Source organism: Podarcis gaigeae (assembly GCF_964106915.1).
Source record: "Podarcis gaigeae genome assembly, chromosome: 1".
NCBI classification, from domain to species: Eukaryota; Metazoa; Chordata; class Lepidosauria; order Squamata; family Lacertidae; genus Podarcis; species Podarcis gaigeae.
In genome coordinates, this window is record NC_139678.1 from 66,378,169 (window position 1) to 66,400,228 (window position 22,060).

The 22,060-nt window shown below is 41.7% G+C and overlaps 1 protein-coding gene across 2 annotated transcripts in view; it reads left to right on the top strand.

Moving 5' to 3' along the window:
• Positions 1-22,060, top strand: part of SPON1 (spondin 1) — a 270,549-nt gene that overhangs the window by 56,715 nt on the left and 191,774 nt on the right. For both annotated transcript variants that reach the window (XR_014560639.1, XM_083725080.1), the window contains exon 3: positions 156-289. Coding sequence is in view for 1 of the 2 variants with exons in the window: in XM_083725080.1 (XP_083581206.1) it covers positions 156-289 (134 nt within the window). In the remaining variant the exon portion in view is untranslated. The remainder of the gene's footprint in view (positions 1-155; positions 290-22,060) is intronic.

The following is a 22,060-nucleotide window of genomic DNA, read 5'->3' on the forward strand; positions in this document are numbered from 1 at the left end:
GAGGTTATACCAAGATTTTTTTAGTGGCTAATATGGCCCATTCCTGATCATTATATCATATATACATATGGTATAATTTTGTATAGCATCCAGTCTTTTCAGACACTATGATATGGATGATTGTAATGAAATATATTTTTGTTATGTTTCTTTAGATTATAGATGAAGAAGAGACACAGTTCATGAGTAATTGTCCTGTGGCTGTTACTGAGAGTACACCGAGGAGAAGGACCCGCATTCAGGTCTTTTGGACGGCGCCTCCTTTGGGCACGGGCTGTGTGATTTTGAAGTAAGTCAGTTTATGGTTCAAACATTTTGTTGAAACCTTGCTGAATCTAGTGTACTTTATTAAGTTGTGGTGCTTTTTCATGTCTCACGTATATGAGCCAACAGCATGGCGGTGTGTGCAAATGTGTGTGTATAACATCAGATTTGTCTTTTATTTCTTAAATTATGTATTTTTGGTCATTGCCACTCAAGGTAGCTGGCACACCCTAAAGACACAATACAGATTCAAATGACCAAGATTTTTAAACCCGCTGAAGAGTTTGCAGCATTGATGAAATTGCTTGTTCTTAGTGCAACCACAGGAAAGATCTTGTATGTATTCCAGTTGTTACCAAATGGCTGGGGCTAAATAACAGAAGCCTCTCTGAGAATTAGTCAGTTACTGGGCAGAATTGCAGCATGGGATACCTACTATCAGCTCTCTTGTCTCTGTCATACACTCCCATAACATAACTAGGCTAAATGTTACACCCATCACAGGGATCAGCACCCACAGGGAGAGTTTTCAATTACCATCAGCCCCAAACATATCACTTAGTTGAGCTAAGTGAGCTGGAGCCATAACATATTGGTATGTTATGGTAGTTCACCATAGGAACAGAGAGACTCACTTCATGACGGCCCTGACTCATGCAAGGGGTTCTAGGTATGAGAAAATTACCACAGGAAGGTCAGTTGCTAGGGTGAGGGTATCGTTGAACCAGGCCTGCTTGCCAGTCAGCAGTATGGGAGACTCCCCTTGCAAGACTCTCATGGTACAGGTCATCTTTAGGAAAGTCTCTTCCCTTTACTTCCATTGGCAACTGGATAGCATGATCAGAGGCAGAACACACCAGACTACCAGACTACCAATTGTGAGCAGATCTTCAATGATGGACAAGAGGTGGTTCACAAAGCATTTACAGGTCTTGGAAAAAAGTTAGATAGGGACGGGGGAATGGACAACCACAGATAATATCAGCTATTTATTGTGTAATTAGTTACTTTACATATTGTGAGCTATAGCTCTTCCTTGGGAGCAGAATAAAATTTAGGAAGGGGGAGACAGTCCCAAAAACTGCCTTGTGTTCCCTATTCCAGGCAGAGGGATGTTTTCTCACTTAGAATAGTCAACATTGGTGGCCTTCACCCACATAACATCTCAGGTGGATGCCATCCATGATTGATTTATCAGTTAATGTTGTTCTTGCCTTCGTAGATGATGGTTAAGGAGGCAAGAACTTCACCACAATCCCATGTTCAGATGACACACTAAACCAAACCTTGGCTTAGTTGTCATGGAGCCCTGATCTAAAAGCACTGGGTTGGCGGCGGGAGCAAAGTGAGTGTAAGCTGCTTTCTGGGAACCAGCACACTCGTGTGCACTTGGTAAGCTATAGTTTGGGTTACCATAACATGAAAATCAGATCAGTGTCTCTGGCTGCCCCTCCCTGTCCTCTGTAATTTTCAGTGGTTATGTGAAAGGCCCTAAAACTGTTCAACTGATTTGCAGTGAGGTTTCCACAAAGTGTCATTTTAAAGGCAATGGCCTGGAGGCAATATATCGTCACCTTTATTTTATTTATTATTTATATCCTGCCCTTCACCACTTTGATAATCCCAGGGTGGGTAACAACAATTTTAAAAGCTATTAACAAAATTAAAACACTCTGCAATAAAAGCCCAATATAAAACAGCAGCCAACAGCTCTGATCAAAGCCTTATACCATCAAAATGCAGCAGTAAATTTCAAAACCTCCACCAACAAATAACAGCAGCATCAAGTGCTTATAGAAAGCTGCATGTGCTTTATATTCTGGACATAGACATGGGTTATCAATTGCTCTTAAGGGAGAAGACAGAAGGGCCACAGTCTGTAACACCACTGGTATGTATGTGTGTGTGTGTGTGTGTGGGGAGACTTAGTTAGGTCTCTGTGATGTTGGTCACCAATGCCTGAGGCAGTGCCTCTTTGTTTTTACAGTCCTCTGTATTTCCACCCTACAGTTTTGGATATCCACAGGAAGCCCACAGAATGACTGACATAGCCTGCTTTTCCAATCAATTTTCCCACATGTAAAATGGATGAGCATTGCATTGTCTTGAAAAGCCATTGCTTGCATGCCAACATTTCAGCTGCACAATATTGCTGGCTGTTTGCACCACTTTTAAAATCTTCAGCACTAATTGTGCATTATTTTTTCCTGGTGTGATGGTCAGAATATATATATGTTGGTGGTTAGATGTGCAAATAATAGGAGGCACAAGCTGGGAGAAGTGCATTCACTGCAGAAATGGAAACCCTTTTTACGTACATAGTGCAAGGGCTTCTCCAGACTTCCTACAGAGTGGGGGAAATTCATAGAATTGTAAAGTTGGGGAAGGGCCTCACTGGCTGATATTTTTATGTTTAATATTGATGGCTGTTTTGCAGATTCTTCTGGTATGCTAATATTTTGCTTTATGATTTGGTTGAGTTGTGAAATGATTTCTGTTTTATAACTTCTTTTTAAAAAATAGTTAGCCACTTTGAATTTCTTTCAAATAAGTAAATTGCACGCGAAACCACTTGCATTTCAGAAATCTCAAATTTCTTTCTTCTTTCTTTTTTTGCTTCCCTCAAAATTCCCCAGGCCCAGTTTAGACTTGCTGCAAAACAATCAAAAAGGCATTATGCACCTGCTGTTATACATGCGTAGCTTCCCTTTTAAACTAGGTCCACTGTGCAATGTTAGCACACCAGCACAAACATCCACTCTGGCTATGGATCCCTGTTGTTCTAGCCTATGAAGCAACTCAGTGTCAGTTAGATATGCTGGGTGCATAGAACACAGCACGAATACGTAGCTCGGTAGTCTCTGGCATCTCCAGGTAGGCTGGGAAATCCTAAAATCCTGGAGTTGACAGTCCTGAAATAGATGGACTGGTGGTCTGACTTGATGTAAGGCACTTACCTAAATTCCTCATATTGTTCTTGCAGAAGCCTAGTGGTACATTAAAATTGGCCAATCACCTGAAGAAAAGTCTGCAGATTTGCTTTGAAATTCAATTCACGCTAATTGTTGATATTTATTTTTCATCAGTTGTCTACAGAGTCCCACAAAAGCTAGGATCACAATACTGGGAGGAGTTTCTTACGGTGGGGCAGGTTGGCAACGTCGTAATCTTTCGACATCCTGTGTAATACAAATGTGAAGAAACATAAAGCTGCCGCATAAAATTTAAAAATTTGAGTCAAAAGAGAACCGGATGAGTTTTCTTGAATATAAGTCAAAAGACTGAAGCCTGTTGAACGGAAGCAGCTTCCTTCATTGCGACTTGTTAGTGAGAATGATTAGCAGTATAATACAGTGCTAAACTGTTGTGCGGGGGCAGCACAGTACATAGCAATTATCATTTTTGCTTTTGGCACAAACTTAACACCATGTGCATTTTTTTTCCTACCAGGATGTAAAGCTTTGTGCACATCTAAATTATAGGGTTTACAGAAAGCCTCCCCTCCCCCTTCCACTCTCCTGTCGCCTCCGCCCACCCACATAAATGCATACAAATGTTGGACTCCATTTTCTCAGCTATTGTCACATCTGTGAAAGCTACAATGCTACCATAAAAAACCCGAAGCTCTCAAAAAGCCCCACCCACAATCCTGCTATGAAAGCAGTTGTTTCTGAAAGGCGTAGGGTGTAATTCTGCTACCTTAAGCACTCAACAAGCGTTGACACTATTAGCTGTTTTTATTTTGGAGGCCTTGCATATGTCAGAAAGTACATGACCATTCAGGGTGTATGTCCTGTTCAAAGGATACATTGCTGTTGGGAATGTGTTCATTCTCCATCCCCTTTTTGGGAGACAGTCCTCCTTACAAGTTGGGAAGCTGAAAGCAATGATAGGCCAGAAAAAGGTAAGAACGTAGGAATCTGCCTTATGCCAAGTCACAATATTCCTCTATTGAGCTCAGCAAAGACATCACCTTGCTGACAAGGTCCATATAGTTGAAGCTATGGTTTCCCCAGTAGTGACGTATGGAAGTGATAGCTGGACCATAAAAGAAGGCTGATCGCCGAAGAACTGATGCTTTTGAATTATGGTGCTGGAGGAGACGCTTGAGAGTCCCATGGACTGCAAGAAGATCAAACCTATCCATTCTTAAGGAAATCAGCCCTGAGTGCTCACTGGAAGGACAGATTCTGAAGCTGAGACTCCAATACTTTGGCCACCTCATGAGAAGAGAAGACTCCCTGGAAAAGACCCTGATGTTGGGAAAGATTGAGGGTTCAAGGAGAAGGGGACAACAGAGGACGAGATGGTTTGGACAGTGTTCTCAAAGCTACGAACATGAGTTTGACCAAGCTGCGGGAGGCAGTGGAAGACAGGAGTGCCTGGTGTGCTCTGGTCCATGGGGTCATGAAGAGTTGGACACGACTAAACAACAACCATCTATACTGATGAGTAGCACCTGTCCAAGGCTTCAGACAGGCGTGTTTCCCAGCCCTGCTTTGCAGATGCTAGGAACTGAGCCTGGGATCTTCTGCATGCAAAGGAGATGTTGTACCCTCAGCTATGGAAACAACTCACATCAACCCTGAGTGCTCCTATCCCCAGTGAAATTCTTCTACTGAAACTTAGAAGTTATTTGAAAACTGAATGTTAGCTTCTGACTGAAAGAAAGGCAAGATTATGCGAGCATTACAATAAGCCAAATTTGCAGAATGGTTGGAAACTTTGCAACAGTTCACTTTCCTTCTCCTATTTGTATCTGTTGAGTCCTGACTGTCCATGAAATATGTGACCTGGGTTGCATTTGTTGTTTGGCTAGCAGCAACACTGTCAAATAACTTCATCACAATATGTTTTTTGTGTGTGGACAGGGGGAGCTTCTTGTGGTAGAAACTGTGTTCAAGCAGAACTGGCAAGGGAAATGTTTTATTCTTTTTAAGACAAAGCGTAGAATTTGTTATTTTTAAGCATAAATCATTCCCCTTATGGTTTATTCATATGGTTCTTTTTCGATGTGAGCAGCCACTAGAGGGTTTGAGCAACTTGTAAAGGACATAAAGTCTGCCAAATTAGAGATTTGGCAGATTTAGAACATAATTTACATGTTGTTGTTTTTTAAAAAACCATTCGTTTGGAAAATTGTACAGCTGGAAAACTGGCTTTGGTGTTAGCATAACATAATCCAGACATTAGGAGTTAGTACCTTGAAGATTTTTGGAGCCCCTGTTTTGTGAGTTTGAATTGTGGACCCCAAAGATTATACTTCATTTTGAAGCTTCCTTTTACCTGAAGGGTCTATGGATGTGAAAAGCACATCTTCTGGAGTTCTAAGGATCTCTGGCATTTTAAATGTAAGAGATTCTATATATTCCTTTATTTTGATTTGGGCTAGTTTACATCTCAAGGATCACTCTTTTACTAGCTACCACATTTTGAAAATAACTTTATCCAGCATCCCCCCCCCATAGAATCTATGCAGTAGTTTACATAGACAAGATCTTCTTCCAGTTACAGATAGGTAGCCGTGTTGGTCTGCCATAGTCAAAACAAAAAAAATTCCTTCCAGTAGCACCTTAGAGACCAACTAAGTCAGTTCTTGGTATGAGCTTTCGTGTGCATGCACACTTCTTCAGATACACTGAAACAGAAGTTTCCAGACCCTTCTATATAGTGAGAAGGTGGGGAGGGGTATTACTCAGAAGGCTGGTGGGAATGGGTGATTGGCAGATAGCTGTGATGAGCCTGTTGACGACTCTTAATGACTGCAATAGGTCTTACAGGAAGAAGCAAGGGGTGAAAAGGTGAAAAATGGCTTTGTCATGTATAATGAGATAAGAATCCAAGGTCTTTGTTCAGGCCAGGTTTCTCCATGGTTTTAAGTTTGGTGATAAGTTGTAATTCAGCAGCTTCTCTTTCCAGTCTATTTCTGAAATTCCTTTGTAGTAAAACAGCTACTTTGAGATCTTGTATAGAATGTCCTGGGAGATTGAAGTGTTCTCCTACTGGTTTCTCTGTCTTGTGATTCCTGATGTCCGATTTATGTCCGTTTATTCTTTGGCGTAAGGTCTGGCCTGTTTGTCCAATATAGAGAGCTGAAGGACACTGTTGGCATTTGATGGCATACACAATGTTAGACGATGAGCAATTAAATAATCCCGAGATGGTATGTGTGATGTTGTTGGGGCCAGTAATGGTGTTGTCCGGGTGTATGTGGCAGCAAAGTTGGCATCTGGGTTTATTGCAGGCTCTGGCACCAAAGCACTGTCAGTTTGCATTTCTCAGTGCAGAAAGCATTGATCTGATGTGTAGAAATCTTTCCTTTTCTAATTAATTCAAGTGGGTTCTGGAAGCTTCGCTGTGTGAAAGAAACAAGCAGAAGGTTCATGATGTTTGGGTTATTCCTTCAGAGAAGCTGAGTACAGCTGGCTTAAGCTGGTTCTGTTATTTCTTCTGTCAAAGACATGCTAACTATAAAAGTAAGGCCAGAAGGAGCCTGGGTTTCACTTTCTCTTTCTATCTCTTTTTCCTTTTGGTGTGGTGTTCTGGTGTGGTGTCATGCTATAGTGTTAAGGTTTAGACTTATTGTAAGTTATTGTGAGTATAAGCTAAGTCTGCTGCAACTAGATTTATTATGGACAGTGCTAATTCTGAATGTATTGGATTTGTGACCATTATGCTCATTTGCCTTCAGTAGCAGCAAAGCTCTGCTGGATGAAATTTAATTGCATCTTTTCTGTTTTTCGGGAATCCTGCAACATGTTTAAGTTTTTACTCTAACTATACATTGGAATCTACTCTGGAACTATTGAATTCTATTGAGTAAAATTCCATGACAAGCACTTCACCGGTGCAGCATTCCATAACCCAGAACTGATAGGTATGATGTTGAAGGTAGGGCTGGCCTGCCCATTAACCTTGCTGAGGCTGTCCCCTCAGAAGGCAGGACAGCTGGAAGGGGCAACAGAACTGGAAAGAAAGGGGAATCCTCATGCACCTTTGCCACTCCTCAAAGGTGAGGATAGGAGCTGCTGCTGCTGCTGCCATCCCAGTCACCCCCTGGGGATGAGATGGTCCCCCTCCTGCTGCCTTTTCCTCTCTGGTCTCCTTGTTTCTCTCTCACCACTTCAGCTTGCTGGGGCTTCACCTTGAGTCATCTCAGGGGGCAGCAGAGGCAGCACCATTTTCCGTTTTGCCTCAAGTGGTAAACGGTATTGGGCCAGCCCTGTGGAGGGGATAGAAAATTAACTGATGCAATTAGGTTCCCCACCCCTGATCTAATGATTTTACAGATATCCTTTATGCTCCTTAATAATCCTGTTAAAAAACTGCTGGTATCCGTGTGTATAATGTGTGCATTTCAGCCACTTCTGAAACAGGGCAGATTCTTCATAGAATCATAGAAGTGTTAGAGTTGAAAGAGACCCTGAGGGTCATCGAGTCCAACCGCCTGCAATGCAGGAATCTCAGCTAAAGCATCCATGACAGATGGCCATCCAACCACTGCTTTAAAAATCTCCAAGGAAGGAGAGTCCACCACTTCCTGAGTGTGTCCATTAATCACAATTCTGTCATTTGTGGCATTAGCTACCCCTCCCAGTTTGGTGTCATCTGCAAATTGAATGGGCATCCAAGTGGTTTATAAAGACACGGAACAACAATGAGCCCAGGACAGATCCCTGTGGCATTCCAATTGTCACCTTATTCCAGGTTGATGAAGAATCATTTGTGAACACTCTTTGGGTTCGGTCAGTCAAATGCACCTAAGAGTTGCCTCGTCGAATCCACATTTTACCAGCTTCTCTGCAAGAAGATTATGGGGGATTTTGTCTAAAGCCTTACTGAAGTTCAGTTTCACAAGTGTCAGTCACATAAACATATCCCAAGATGGACCTCCTCCTATCCCTAAATCCTGTGCTTCATTATAGTGACATCTGTGTAATTATGATTTCACATGCAAGTTGCTGTAATTTTGGAACACAGCTGTTCAGAATCTCTACACCAAAAAATAAACCTAGCTGCCAACAACACTAAGAGTCATCTCATTCAAATTCTAGCTGTTTATACTACTGTTCCCACTGATAAATTACCATAAATTATGTGTGTGGAAGAGAAGACAATTACTGTATGATAAAGTACACACATCAAGTATATCGAAATCAGCGACAGGGGTTGTTCATCTCTGGAGGAAAGTTACTAATGATTTAAGTTGGAAAATGTTATTTCAAGGAACTGGGATGTTAAAGTTTTTATGACATCTGTTTCCAGTTTTGCAACATACATAATATGATTCAGTTGTTTATATTATACAGATTATGTACAATATTATACAGCTTTAATTAGATACATTTAAAACACCAACATATCCATGTATGTTGAGGGAGAATAACCTGAGAAATTTATCGCAAACAGTGGGGATGTCACCCTACTTTTCTATCATTTGTGATTTATTGTTACATGTTTGCAGTCCCCCCCTCCCCCGAGTTAATTTAACAGATTTTAACTGTTTAGACAGGGATGATATGAGTCTAGTTGATTGAATTAGTGCTGTGGGAAAGCCTGTCTCCAATTTGTGAACAGTTTGCTTCCATTTTTCTGCCTCATTTCAAAGCACTTTAGAATTTCTTTCGATGTTCAGTGGGGTGCAGGTTTGAGCTTACGTATCACTGTATGGTGACCGAGGGTGGTGTATGTTTCTTTTCATCATTATTTTTTCTCCAGCCCTCTGAAGCCTCCTCAGCTGCCTGTGCTTCATGATATGAAAAAGTCCCATGAAGGAGTCAGCTCATGACGTCTCTCCCTGGCCTTTAAATAAAATGCTAGAGGAGGTTGGGTCCTGAGCGCCTGAGATTGGCATGCTCACTGATTTTGTTTTTAAGGGAAGTTCTTTTGTTTACCCTTCTTTTAAAGGAAAATCAAAATCCACACTCTTGGCATCCACCTAATGATTTTCAAAGGTGAAAGTACTTTGCTTTTTAAAAACATCAAGCAACAGCTATTGGGCACGTAATGGGCAGCTTCCCCACATTTCTGTGCATTTAGAGGAAAGCCCAGCTGAAGACATGGTGGGGTTTTCAGCTAGTACAGTGAACCAGGAGGCCTGAAGCATGCAAACTGCCAAGTACAGGATCTGTAGAATGAAAGAAAAGATGCTCACAAACAGTGCTTTTTTTCTGAGGACACTCAAGGGGACGCAGTACCGCAACCTTTATTTCTAGAAGAAAAGCACTGGTTAAAAGTGTGGCTCTTACTGTAACAACTTCACAATGAGTATCGGCACCTTTTTTTCTAGAAGGAAAGCCACTGCTCACAAACGCCCCCCAGCTAGCTTGAAAGTAAGGTAAGCACAACAAGGAAAAAATGGCCATTCATTAACTAATATTTTACCAAAATATTTTACCTGCCCTTCAGTAATTTTCAAATTTGCAATTTACTTTCCTCCCATTAACCGATGGGAGAATGGTTGGGGGGAAAATGAAGAAATATTTGGCATGGCACTAGGGTGCACACCCATGAATTGTAAGAATTTACTGCAGAGTATCACTTTCGGTGTATTAACCATATGGTTAATACATAACTGTAACTTGTTTCTCATCCCTGGGCATATCATTGGACAGAATGAATCACATGAGTTGTGAGTTTCTTTACTTTCAATAAGGCCATCACTGACTGGGTTGGGAGCAAGGATACAAGCAACATGCTGTTCAGAAGTTACATGGTGAGTTCTGTTACACGATATGGCTGGCTGGGGTGTGTGTGTGCGCATCACCACAGAGATGCCAAGCCCCATAGATTGGCATATAAACCAGCTGTTAGGGGGATATCCCAAGAGTTGGAGAATTACCGTATATACTCAAGTATAAACCGACTTTTTCAGCACATTTTTTATGCTGAAGAAGCCCCCCTCGGCTTATACTCGAGTGAACGTCCTTTCGGGCTGCTCCTTCCTCCTCTGCCGCCTTTGCCGCTGCTGTGGCCACCACCAGGTTTGTGGTGTGGTGAACTGGCTTATACTCGAGCGACTAAGTTTTCCCAGTTTTTTGTGGTAAAATTAGGTGCCTTGGCTTATATTCGGGTTGGCTTATACTCAAGTATATACGGTATACTTGCCTCAGTCTTGAAATATCCAGAAGAAGGAAAATAACAGGGAATCAATGTGAAAGAATAAGATAATTTCCCTGAATTATGAAATACTAAGATCTGATTTATAAACTCAATCCCACGGAAGGGTGTCTTAAGTTGATTTTAATGGAAACAGGCTTTGGCCTTTAAAGACCTGTCCTTTCTGATCCATTATCGAATGAATCCTTCACTCCTCTGCATTGCAAGCAGTGAAAAGGCAAAGGCTGAGAGGGCTCCATCATTTCCTAGTTATTTGCTGTTTGTAAATGAAAATCATGGTTAATTTAGGAGCTTGACAGCTGTGGAACATTTGCCATTCCACCACAGCTGTCAGTGGCATTGTGATTTGTTTTACAAACAGATGTTTAATTCGACTTCAGTGTGGTTGTCAGGCTTCCCCCACTTACTTCGCCTTTATTTAAAGGGAAATAATGAGAGGAAGGAGAAAGTGAAATAAAGGGAATATTCATTGGTTTGTGTCTTTCCAAAGCATAAATCTGGGCAATTAATAATGACATCAGAAATGTTTTTGGCTGCAGAAGGATTGAACCTAATAGTTTTGGAAAAAACCTACAATCACCAGTTGAATCCAGCCTGACTCATTATTGCAAAATGGATGTTTATAAAATGTTTTCTGGTTCTGCAGACAGCTGAAGGGAAAGCACAGAAGGAATATTTTTTTCAACACATGCAAAATCTAAATCAATGTTAACAATATTTGGATTTTGTGTGGAGGGTTCAATATTACTTACGAACCTTAAACACCAGTAACCATGTAACTCATGATGCAATTGCCTAACAAGTAACAATTTAACATGGAGCATTTTTTTAATGCTAATTAATGGTGATTAGTTATCATAACACTTATAGTACTTTTCAGTATGCAGAATGACTCGCAGATCTTACTCCATTACAACGAGTAATGTATGTGATGGAAATGCTTTTCTAGTTCAAGGGATGGGAGTGAATCTTTCTGTCCTGTGCACACATACTAGGGATATTGGAAAATTCCAACCAAAAAGGAAAAGGAGGCAGAAATTTCTGCAGTTCATGTATTTGTCTATGATCAGGATCATGTGGGATCTCTGTCACTGCGAGCTGCAAAATGTTAAGGTGGAGGACAACTTTGCCTCCTCAGAGAAATTAGGCCTCTTTTGAATAATAATAATAATAATAATAATAATAATAATAATAATAATCCTATTTGTGAAGCCAAAAAGCAACCATATGTATGCCCAAAATTGGGGCTTAATGATTAAAATGAAATCAAAGACAATCCTATTTTCCTTTCTCATCAAAGTCAGAAAGCTGTGTAAACATGGATTTAGAGTCTATAGTCTTGGTCCTGTCCTTCCAGACCTAACAAAACTGAGGTAAAAATTAACTGTAACTGGCTCCATACCTGCCAGTTACTTCTAAGCTAGGGACTTAATTTTAACAACCCAACAAGCAACTGAAGAAGAACAGAGAAACAAAAAAGAATTAAGTTTGAAACAATGGGCACTGACTGTGTGACAAATAGGTCGCTTATTTAAGAATAAGTGCCCCACTTAGCTTTGGGATGTGGCTCAGGTTGCTCTTAGTCCTTTATGCCATTCCCTGCATAGGCTGTCTGTGGTAGTAAGCCAACATTGTAACAGTGGCATCTGCCATTTGGTTAGCCCCTACCTGAACCCTTCGCCATCACTGGAATGCTGGGGACTGGCTTTTAGATACAGTTCTGAGCATAGAACTTCCAAATATTCATTCTTTCACACACAAAAAGCGAGGTACATTCTTGTAACTCTCATTTCCTGTTGGAGAGCTGAGGACAGCGACATGCATGAAGGCCGTTCCAGTGTACCAGCAGCCTTGCTGGAACTATATTCTGCTTCTCTAAATTCCAAGTGTGTTGATCTAAGTATTATATCAGCATGCAGACAATGCCTTGTGTACCATCCAGAGGATTGGATTAGAAAGGGGTAAAATAAATCCTGCTTGGATTCCCAAATCTTGAAGCAAGTGTTGTTGCATATGGCAGATTAAACAAATGGGAAAAAAAGTAAAAGCAAATAAAAGCAAGTAATTTATCTTCATTTCAAAACACTATAGAAGTGATACATAGAAAACACAGAACCATTTTTTAATTCTATTTTGCTTTCAATTCCATTGGCTGAGTTGATCTACACAGCTCCATCTGTGTTCACATCTCACTGTACTCAGTTACCAAAAGTGATCAAACCTATACCAAGAAACAGAAAGATCTGCAAGCACCACCACTTTCCTAAAAGCCTCTGTTTCTCAAGAGCAAAGCAGCTGATGGTAGATGTTTTCTGCTCAATAACCAACTCTTTCCAAATCTATAACTATTGGAATTCAGCTACTTGAAGCTGCCCACAATGTGAGCAACTTGATGAAGAAAAGAAATGAGTGTGTTTATTTCCATGTGCCACATTTCTCAATAAAACCACGCAGACAGGAATTAAAGTATTACTACTGTCTAATCCATTTCCGCTGTAAAAGCTTGACCACATTTTGATATACACAGTTCAGTCCAGTTCAGAACTGATCTATCTGAAATGCAGTTACAGACCAGGGAACTGGTGTAGTTGAGCCAACATCCTTCGCACACATCCATCTCAGCTCTGGGTTGACTCATCATACACCAGGACGGAAGAATAAAGATGATTGGTTCTCACATTGGTACTTTGTGCTGGCCATCATGTTGAGTGACATCCAACAGTGTCATTGCAACTGCACAACAGGGTTTCTACTAGATCTCATTCCCTCTGCAACTCCCCAAGTGCCCATAAAATCTGCTCCATTAAGTTGGAGAACCTCTGGGGTAGAATTTGATGGGGTGCAAGTATTTCAAGGGGAAGTAGGGGAAGACCCATTGCACTCACTGGTATGACACAAGATATAATACATTTCACATTATGAGATCATTAGTATGATGGAAATATGCCTAATTAGTTTGATTGCATAAAAACAAAAACAATAGGAAAAGAACATGTATTCTATAACACAAAATATAAACAGCAATCAGATCAAAAGCCAAAGCTTCAGTTTTCAAGTGCTTTGTGGAACAGTAAGGATTCACTTGTCTCTGAAAAGAAGTAAGAGGAACCAACATTCTCAGAGGGAGGGGAAATCATGATTCAGGGGCCAGCACAGAAAAAGCCCTACTCATAATTGACTACAATCTTATATCTGTAAATGAAATATGTGGGTGGCATTTTACTGGCTGACCACAAAGCCTCATCATAGTTTATAAAGAGCCAGACATTCCCTGAGATGGTCAGGACTCAGACTGCATAGGAACAGGTCAAAACCAGCACATTGAATTATATCCAGAAAGCAAGGCGTAGCCAATGATGTTTCAAGATAGGCAATACATGCCATCGACAAATGAGCAGCTGCATTCTTGAGCCAGTTGCACTACATAAAGCATATTGCAACAATTCATCCTGGTAGTCAGTCATCATAACAGAAGCTAGAAATCTATATTCCAAAAGTGGGTACATCTGGCACACCAGCTGACGTAGGACCTCTTGGATATCCAGGATCAATGCTGTTTGAAGGCTCAAAACAGCAAACCTGATCCTTAATTGGCGTATGACCCCCTCCTCAGCCAGAACACATATTTTTCAAGATAGCCAATCCTCCGAGTCTCTCAGCATTATAATCTCTATTTCCCCCCAATCCATTGTGAAGCATCCTGCTCATGCAAATTGCTTGCTCAAGCAACATCAAGGTAAAACTCGCTTCATGCAAAATGTTGCAAAAGGAATTGAATTTGTCTGGAGTGAAAATAATGATGAACTCTAGAAGACCAGTTAAGTACAGTATCTTGACAAGGAGGACAAGTGGCTGTTGCAGCAACAATCCTTTTACAGTCTGAATCCTTGTTTACCAAAATGTCTGTCTGTCTTGCACTTTAATGAAAAGTGTGTGAATTTGTGTAGATGTGAAAAAAAGAGGCTAGCAACAGTTTCACACAAGCTGTCTGCTGAATAAAGCAGATTTCATCTGCAACAAGTGACAAAAACACCTGCATTGCCAGTATATCTGTAAGAATGTCATTAATACCAGAGAACTGTTTGGAAAATTCCTTCAGGAGCTTCAGCAGAGCCTGACAGACTGGTGTTTGGGAGCAGTGATGGGTCCAATATGGCCCAATAATTGAAGCTGAATCCTCATAAGACAGAGGTGTTCAAGAGGGAGACAGATGCTTAGTGGAGGCTCAGGTGGCCTCAGTGGTTTGGAGTGCCTCTTTCTAGCTTAAGCTAGTTCACCAGCTCCAGCCTCTTTTGGACAGAGATAAGTTGGTCATTTTACTCATTGCTCTAGTTAACTTCTGGACTGCAGTGTTGCAACATGGTGAAGGTGGATTATGGATAAGTTGGAAGTTTGTTCTGGTTCAGGAAAGCCAGGAGCTATGACAGGAACTCTCACACGACTGGAATGAAGCAGTGTGCAGCAGCAAAAGGGAGTTATGTGTCCAGAGATGAAATTACAGCAGTATCAGAATTTTGGGAAAGAGCCATAGTTCCATGGTTGAACATCAGCTTTGCCTACAGATGGTCCCAGGTTCAATCCTTGGCCTCTCCAGGTAAGGTTGGAAGAGACCACTGTCTGAAACCATGGGGAGTTGCTTCCAGTCAGTGTAGACAGTACTGAGCTCAATGGAACAATATTTTGACTCAGTGTAAGGCAGCTTCCTATGTTCCTGTGGAGGCTTGGGACTGAAGAATGGCCCAGGAAGTTTCTCGTTTTCTTGGATATATGTTATCCTTATCTCTCTCTGATGGGAAGTCTGAGAGGGGGGAAGTACATGCTATCTTTTCTCGGAGAGAGCTGAATAACCTATCCCCAAGACAACTACTACTGAGAAACTAATTTCCAAGCATGTAATATGCTTCTGTAGTGTCATTTATGGATGGCGCTAATGTACCATGAATGCTGTGATTTATACCTCCAAGAGGCAGGAGAAGAGGGACCTTATCTTTTTCATTTGCAATTTATCCACATGTACACAATTTGCAAATTACACTATGGATGTGTATTTTGTGCTTGGGGGAATAATTTTCCCAATACAAATATTAGTATTAGTATCTTCCTGCAGGAAGAGCTTGCTGGTGCAAGACTTGCCAGAGCTACCTGAATTATGAATAAATGAGTGGCAGTGTGGAAAGAAACAGAGGAAGGGGGATTTTCCACTGCTATGAAGCTGACAGGACACTTGAGCAGTAAAATGAAGTGAATGTTACAACCCAGGTATATTTCAGCTTTATGTATTACTTATTAACTAGAGTATATATGGCTCGAATGGTTGAAGAAATTGCAACTATGTTATATATACACATGAATGTAATCTGACATCATGTTTGGGGCAGCTTTTAATTATTTAAAAAGGAACATTTGAATGTACTTTTGGAATGAATTCTACTCTTAAATATGTATCCCAAAAGTGTTTCATTAATATGATATTACAGAATGAATAATGTAATGATGTTATATTGTGATATTACAAAACCATAAAAAGAAATCCTCCTTTCTTCCCTCCTGATTTTTTCCCTTCCCCTGAAACTTCATACACAGTGAAGAGAAGCCAGTAAAAATCTTTTATGTAAGCAGCACTCTCTCCTCTGCTGCCAAGCATTTTTAAAAATATATATTTTGAAATAAAGGGATGTTTGCTGCTTTTCTATCTGCCACAAGCACTTCATAGGAAAGGATATAAATAATATGTGATAAGGAGATGGGGAAAAATCCATACAAGTTTGAACAGTATCTCATAGCAATTGATTTGCTGTTATAAAAGTGGACTGATTTAAGGTTATTGGTGCAATCATACTACCTCTCATATTGGCAACAAATAGGTGAAACATAAATCATTGCACCTTACATAAGCAGAAGAGACTGTATTGTTTTGAGCTACTGATCCTATTGAAGTATACTGCAGAAAGAATTACTTTTCAAATGCACCCACCTCGAGCCTTTAGTTACTTGGAATTCACATAGATTACAATGCAAACCTGCAACACTTGCTCAACAGCAGTCATTTTGATTTTTTAAAAAAATTATCAGGAGCTGGCCTCATCCTGACTTTGGCCAAATGGTTTTTAGGTGATGATCTAGAAGAGTCATCTAGGGAAAGGAGAGGGAAATCAGTATGCATCTTTAGACCTTCTTAAGTTTACATGGGGCAAGCGGGAAGTGAGCTGCATCACGGCCACACCACAAGTAGGACAAATGTCTGAAATAGGGTCTTGATGTACAAATATGTGCCTAGGTGATGCATGGAATTGGGATGCCTGTGCAGATCTTCGTGTTCAATGTGGAAAGTCTGTGGGCTGAGTGGGTGGAGCTAGCATGCATGCAGATGCTGGGGTGGAGTTGGCAAACACATGCCATGTGAGTTGTCTCAACACAGCTAAGCTAGGCTACTGAAGGTGACTGCGAATATAGCTAACTGCTAGCTCCTGCATGCTAGCTCCACCCACTCCACCCACTTAGCTAACAGATAAGTGATGATTTAGTAGGGTAGGTTACCAGGGAAGCTTGCAGCCATTTGGGGGACGGATTCTATAAGTGGATTAAAAATGTAACCGCTCGGACTTAAGGACACAGGAAGCCCTGCTGGATGGAGCTAAAGGTTCATTTGGTACATCACCCTGTGCTCACAGTGGCTGACCAGGTGCCATGGGTAGCACAGAAGCACAACCTGAGCACAACTGTGCTCAGAGATGGATTTAGGGGAGCGTGACTGCTTTGCCCACACTGGGCAAAGCTGAGAGGGTGCTGTAGGAAGTGCTACAATAATGACAAACAGTGGAAGGTGAGAGTCAGTGGGGGCAAATTTTGGTATCACTCAGGGGCCACTGAAATGTCCAAAGTATACCACTGCCCTAGTCTTGCACATCTTCTGTTGCTGGGCCTTCCTTTCCTTTCCTTACAGGGTACATTTGCGTAGCAACAATCCCAGAGTTACCTTTGTTTCCAGACTGCTCATTAGGATCTTCTATTTCATGTCTAAGTCCTGTGTCCCCCCCCCCCCCCGCTGCTTCACCAATCATCAGAGCTGCTCCATGCTGTAGAAGAAGAAGAAGAGTTTGGATTTGATATCCCGCCTTTCACTCCCTTTAAGGAGTCTCAAAGCGGCTAACATTCTCCTTTCCCTTCCTCCCCCACAACAAACACTCTGTGAGGTGAGTGGGGCTGAGAGACTTCAGAGAAGTGTGACTAGCCCAAGGTCACCCAGCAGCTGCATGTGGAGGAGCGGGGAAGCGAACCCAGTTCACCAGATTACGAGACTACCGCTCTTAACCACTACACCACACTGGCTCACACTGTAGTCCTTTAATGTGAATCTCTCCTCCTCTTTTAGGAAGCAAATTCTCCTTAGCCAGCAGAGGCTGTTGGGAAATGTAGTCCCAAGGTTCCACAGTCCAAATACAATATAAGTACATTTTTCAACATATTTATTTTTCTTTCTAAAGGACCCAGGGTTGGAATAAACCAACATCAAGCTGATAGCATAACAATAAGATACTCATTAAAATATAAAAACGAATACTAAAAAGCACACAGCTGGAAGCATGCACTGCAGCTGTTGTGAAGCCAACCCAAGCAAGTTCTGTCCAGAAAAAATGTTCTCTGCGAGACGACCTGTTGTGACATTTGGATTGGCTTATGCGATGGATTGTACAGTCCAGATAGTGTGCAGACCCCAAGCCTTTTGGGGCATTGTTGGTGTAGCTTGTGCAGCCTGTTTCTAAGAGACATGCCTGGTCTGCAATAGAAACCATTCTTTCTAGGTGTGGCTCCCTCCATAGTTCAGTGGAAACTAGTTGGGAGCCTTGGTCTCACCTGTGTAGCAAGGCCTAGTGGCTGTGCTGAGCTGTTGTTCTGTTGTTCACCAATAAATATAAATATTGGATTTATCCTGACTCCCATCACTTCTGGGTATGGGGGCAGACCCCTGGCAAGGTTCCTTTCTGCAGTGAGTGCCCTTCCCAAACCCACAGGATACAACAGTGATAAAAAGCGTCATGCATGGTGCGTGTGAAGTAATAGAGTCATTGGTGATACGGGAGCACAAGTATAATATGTTTTCATCAGCCTTCTCTGTCAGGAATGTGTAATTAAGGGCAAACCACATAACAAATGAGGTACTTTGTATAGCAGATTAAGCATCTTTTATGGTGTGAGCACAGTGGAAAGAAACTCAGTCAATGCTGGCATGGAGTTGCGTTAATGTGGGAACTGCTGAGAGCCAGGGGCATAGGAAGGGGGGCGGTGGGGGTGGTCTGCCCCGGGTGCCCTCACTGACGGGGGTGACATTCAGTGCACTGGCCGGCTGCAACTCCCAAGCCTATCCCAAGCCATTGGAGTAAGGGGGGAGCTGCACACCTTCCCCCTTCGTTTTGACAGCTTGGGGGAGGCTTGGGAGTCACGAGCCTGCGGCATGCCAAATGTTCACCATGGGCAGCTCACTCTGCCCCCATGGGTGGCTTGCTCCGCCCCTGGCTGCAGGGCACATGCACTGCTCCGGGCACCCGAGTGGCTATCGCACACCTGGGATATCCCGCATATGCTCCGCCACTGCTGAGAGTGACACTGCAGTTTCCCGGCATGGGAAGCAGTGCATTGGTGCTATATTGCCTGACCCATGACGTAACACATTGCATTTGCAGCGTCAGGCTGTAACCCCCAAAACAAGGGAAGAATGCGCTTGCCAAGCTTTTCCTTCTCTTTCTGCAGGATCCACAGCAGCTGCTGTGGTCCCACTACTGGCAAACCTGTTGCTTCTCAGCAAGCAGCTGGGAGGGTTAGGGAAAAGTGACTCATGCTTCCTTTCCACAAATCTGTGCAGGTCCATTGCTTGTCTCTCCAGAATTTTTCAATTCCTGCGCAATTCTCCTGAAATGTCTTCTGTGGATGGCAGAATACTGGTAATAAATGGACCAGTCTCACTGTCCAGGTTTCCAGCACTGATGCTCTCCTTGGCCTCCTCTTTTAGGAACATGGCAGACTGATTGATTTAAAATTAATATTTATCCTCGTGAACCATCAGATAGAGAACAGAGAGATTTTTTGAGCACAGTACAAACACAGAGACATATTTAATTAGATTTTTTTCGAGAATCTTCTTTGTTTCATTATATATGATGGTCAAGATCCTGCTTTGAAGTGAGTGGAATCACATCTATGACCCATAGCAGAAATCCAACTGGGGCTGATATTCTATGCTGTCGTCCCACCCCCTCCATCTAAAGTTTGCTTGTGCTATTATGGATTATTCAATATGCCGTGAAGCTTGAGTTCACATTAGGTGCTACAGAATAGGGTTTGGAATGAGACCTCACCAAATGTTTGCATTGTCTCAGCTATACCCAGAAGAGAGTTCTGAAAGCCATTCACTCAAATAGTTACTGAAATACTTTCCTTCAGCAGTTGACTGAAGGGAGAACCTTTGTCCTGGCCTTTATCACTCATAGCTTTTCTCAAGCAATGTTTGCAAGAATTATGCATTTGCCCAGAGGAATGGTCTGAAACCAGCCTCAACCCTCCCTGAAAATGATGCTATGATTTCAGAAAGGAACCATACTCTGGAATTTTATATAAATGGGATATCACATATATCAAGCTAGGGTAGCTCAGTTGGTAGAGCATGAGACTCAATCTCAGGGTTGTGGGTTCGTGCCCCATGTTGGGCAAAAGAGTCCTGCATTGCGGGGGGTGGACTAGGTGACTCCTGTGGTCCCTTTCAACTCTACAATTCTATGATTCTATGAAACACCGCTGTGACTATGCTGAAAAAGTTGTACTACCTTAAATGCTGAAAAAGTTGTACTACCTTAAATGCTGAAAAAGTTGTACTACCTTAAAGAGTTCCTAATACAACTGAATAAAACAAGAGCTTGTAAGTACAAAATCAATCAATCAATCTTTATTATGGTCCAGAGACCCAACAAATCATTACAAATCAATACACAATTCATACAGCCTACCTCCAGGTTAAACAAGCATTTTGTTTAGAATATAGGGCTAATTTGTTCTTGCAACCACCGATAAAAACTATGCCACTGCTAACGTTCTAGCATTTGTCCGGTCTTCCAGTAGGAACCTGACATAGTGAGCCTCTGATTTTCCCGGGAAAGTTACCAGCAAGGGTAGTATCAGTTCAGCCCTGGCCTGCTCATATTTTGCACAATGCAACAAAATATGTTTTATGGAATCAATGTCTTGAGCACACAAGCAAAGTCTGTCCTGGTAGGGAACTCCTCTCAAACTGCCATCCAACACTGCAGGGGGAAAGACATTTAGTCTGGCTTTGGTGAAAAGCCTTCAGTAGTTTGGTACTGTCAGGTTTTTAATGTAAGATGTTAACTTAAAGACATACCCATATTGAACTCCTACTGCCAGCGGACTACAGACTGTGTGTGATTGAGATCGCAAGTCACTGTGTGCATTATCCCATAATCTTTGCTTTAAAATCTTTTGGGCGCCTTCATAACCCAGGTAATACAGTGGGGGGGGGGGAGACAGACCAATAGAGGTGGCTTTTTTAGCCATGGTTTTCTGCCATTTGCTGACAAATCCCTCATTGGTCAGCTGTTGGTACAAAGCCTTCCCTATCGCTTCTCGGCCTTTTGGCTAAGATCAAATGTAGAACAAAATCTTGCTAGGACAAAGAGAATAGAAATCTTGCCATTATTCAACCCCTAATTACCTCTCATTGTTTTTTAGATGTCTTAATTGTATTGTTTTAGTATTGGCACGGTTGCTGCCTTGGGCTCCTTTGGAGGAAGATGCAACATATAAATTTAACAAAGAAATACAGAAATAAAGCAATCAATTTCAAGAAATGCAGTGTGGGGAGAGTGTGCCAGTTTTGATAAGCAGCTGAAGTAGTTCAATATATTACAAATTTTGCAGAAGTGATCGTGCTTAATGGACATGTAACATTTAACTAATTCTTATAACAAACTGGTATTATTATTATCAGCAACACCATCCTTGTCCCATACATATAATATCATTGTAATTGTTGTTTCGTTTTTAACTCTTGTCAAGGTTGCATTTTAAATTGTTGTGGCTTGCCCTGAGACCTTAGTAAATCAAAATGAAAATAAGAGTAGTAGCATATGAGGCAATAGGTTAGTGATTGGTAAAAGATTGACTTGCCTAAGGCAGTGGTGACATTTGAACTTGGGGTGTTATGGCCCAGTGTCTTTAGTACTATGCTATGCTGGCCAAATATTCACAGAATACAAAGCTGAATTTTCACCTCTGATGCCTTCTTTGTATCCAGTGAACTGTAGTCAACAACAGGATTTCTTTGCAAACATGCTGTGAGATCCCAATCCCTAACAAGGCCGGCATTCAAAATTCCATTGCCTTCACCCTTGACCTCTTCTGCTGACAGCATCTGATTAATTCTAGGTTATTTCTGTAATTACCAACTCCTGACCTTTTCTGCCCATTAAACATTTAAAGTGTAAAGCAGCATCTTTGGGTTTGATGTTTTTCATCAGGAAAACCTGCTCCTTGCTATGTCATTCTTTCTTCCCCATTTCCCCCCCCCCCCCAGATCTTTGTCTTTGCCTTCGAGATGTAAAACCTAGCCACCTCTTCGTAGTATCTCGATAGCGTGCAGCGAACTCACAGGATGTTGGCAGTGGAAAAT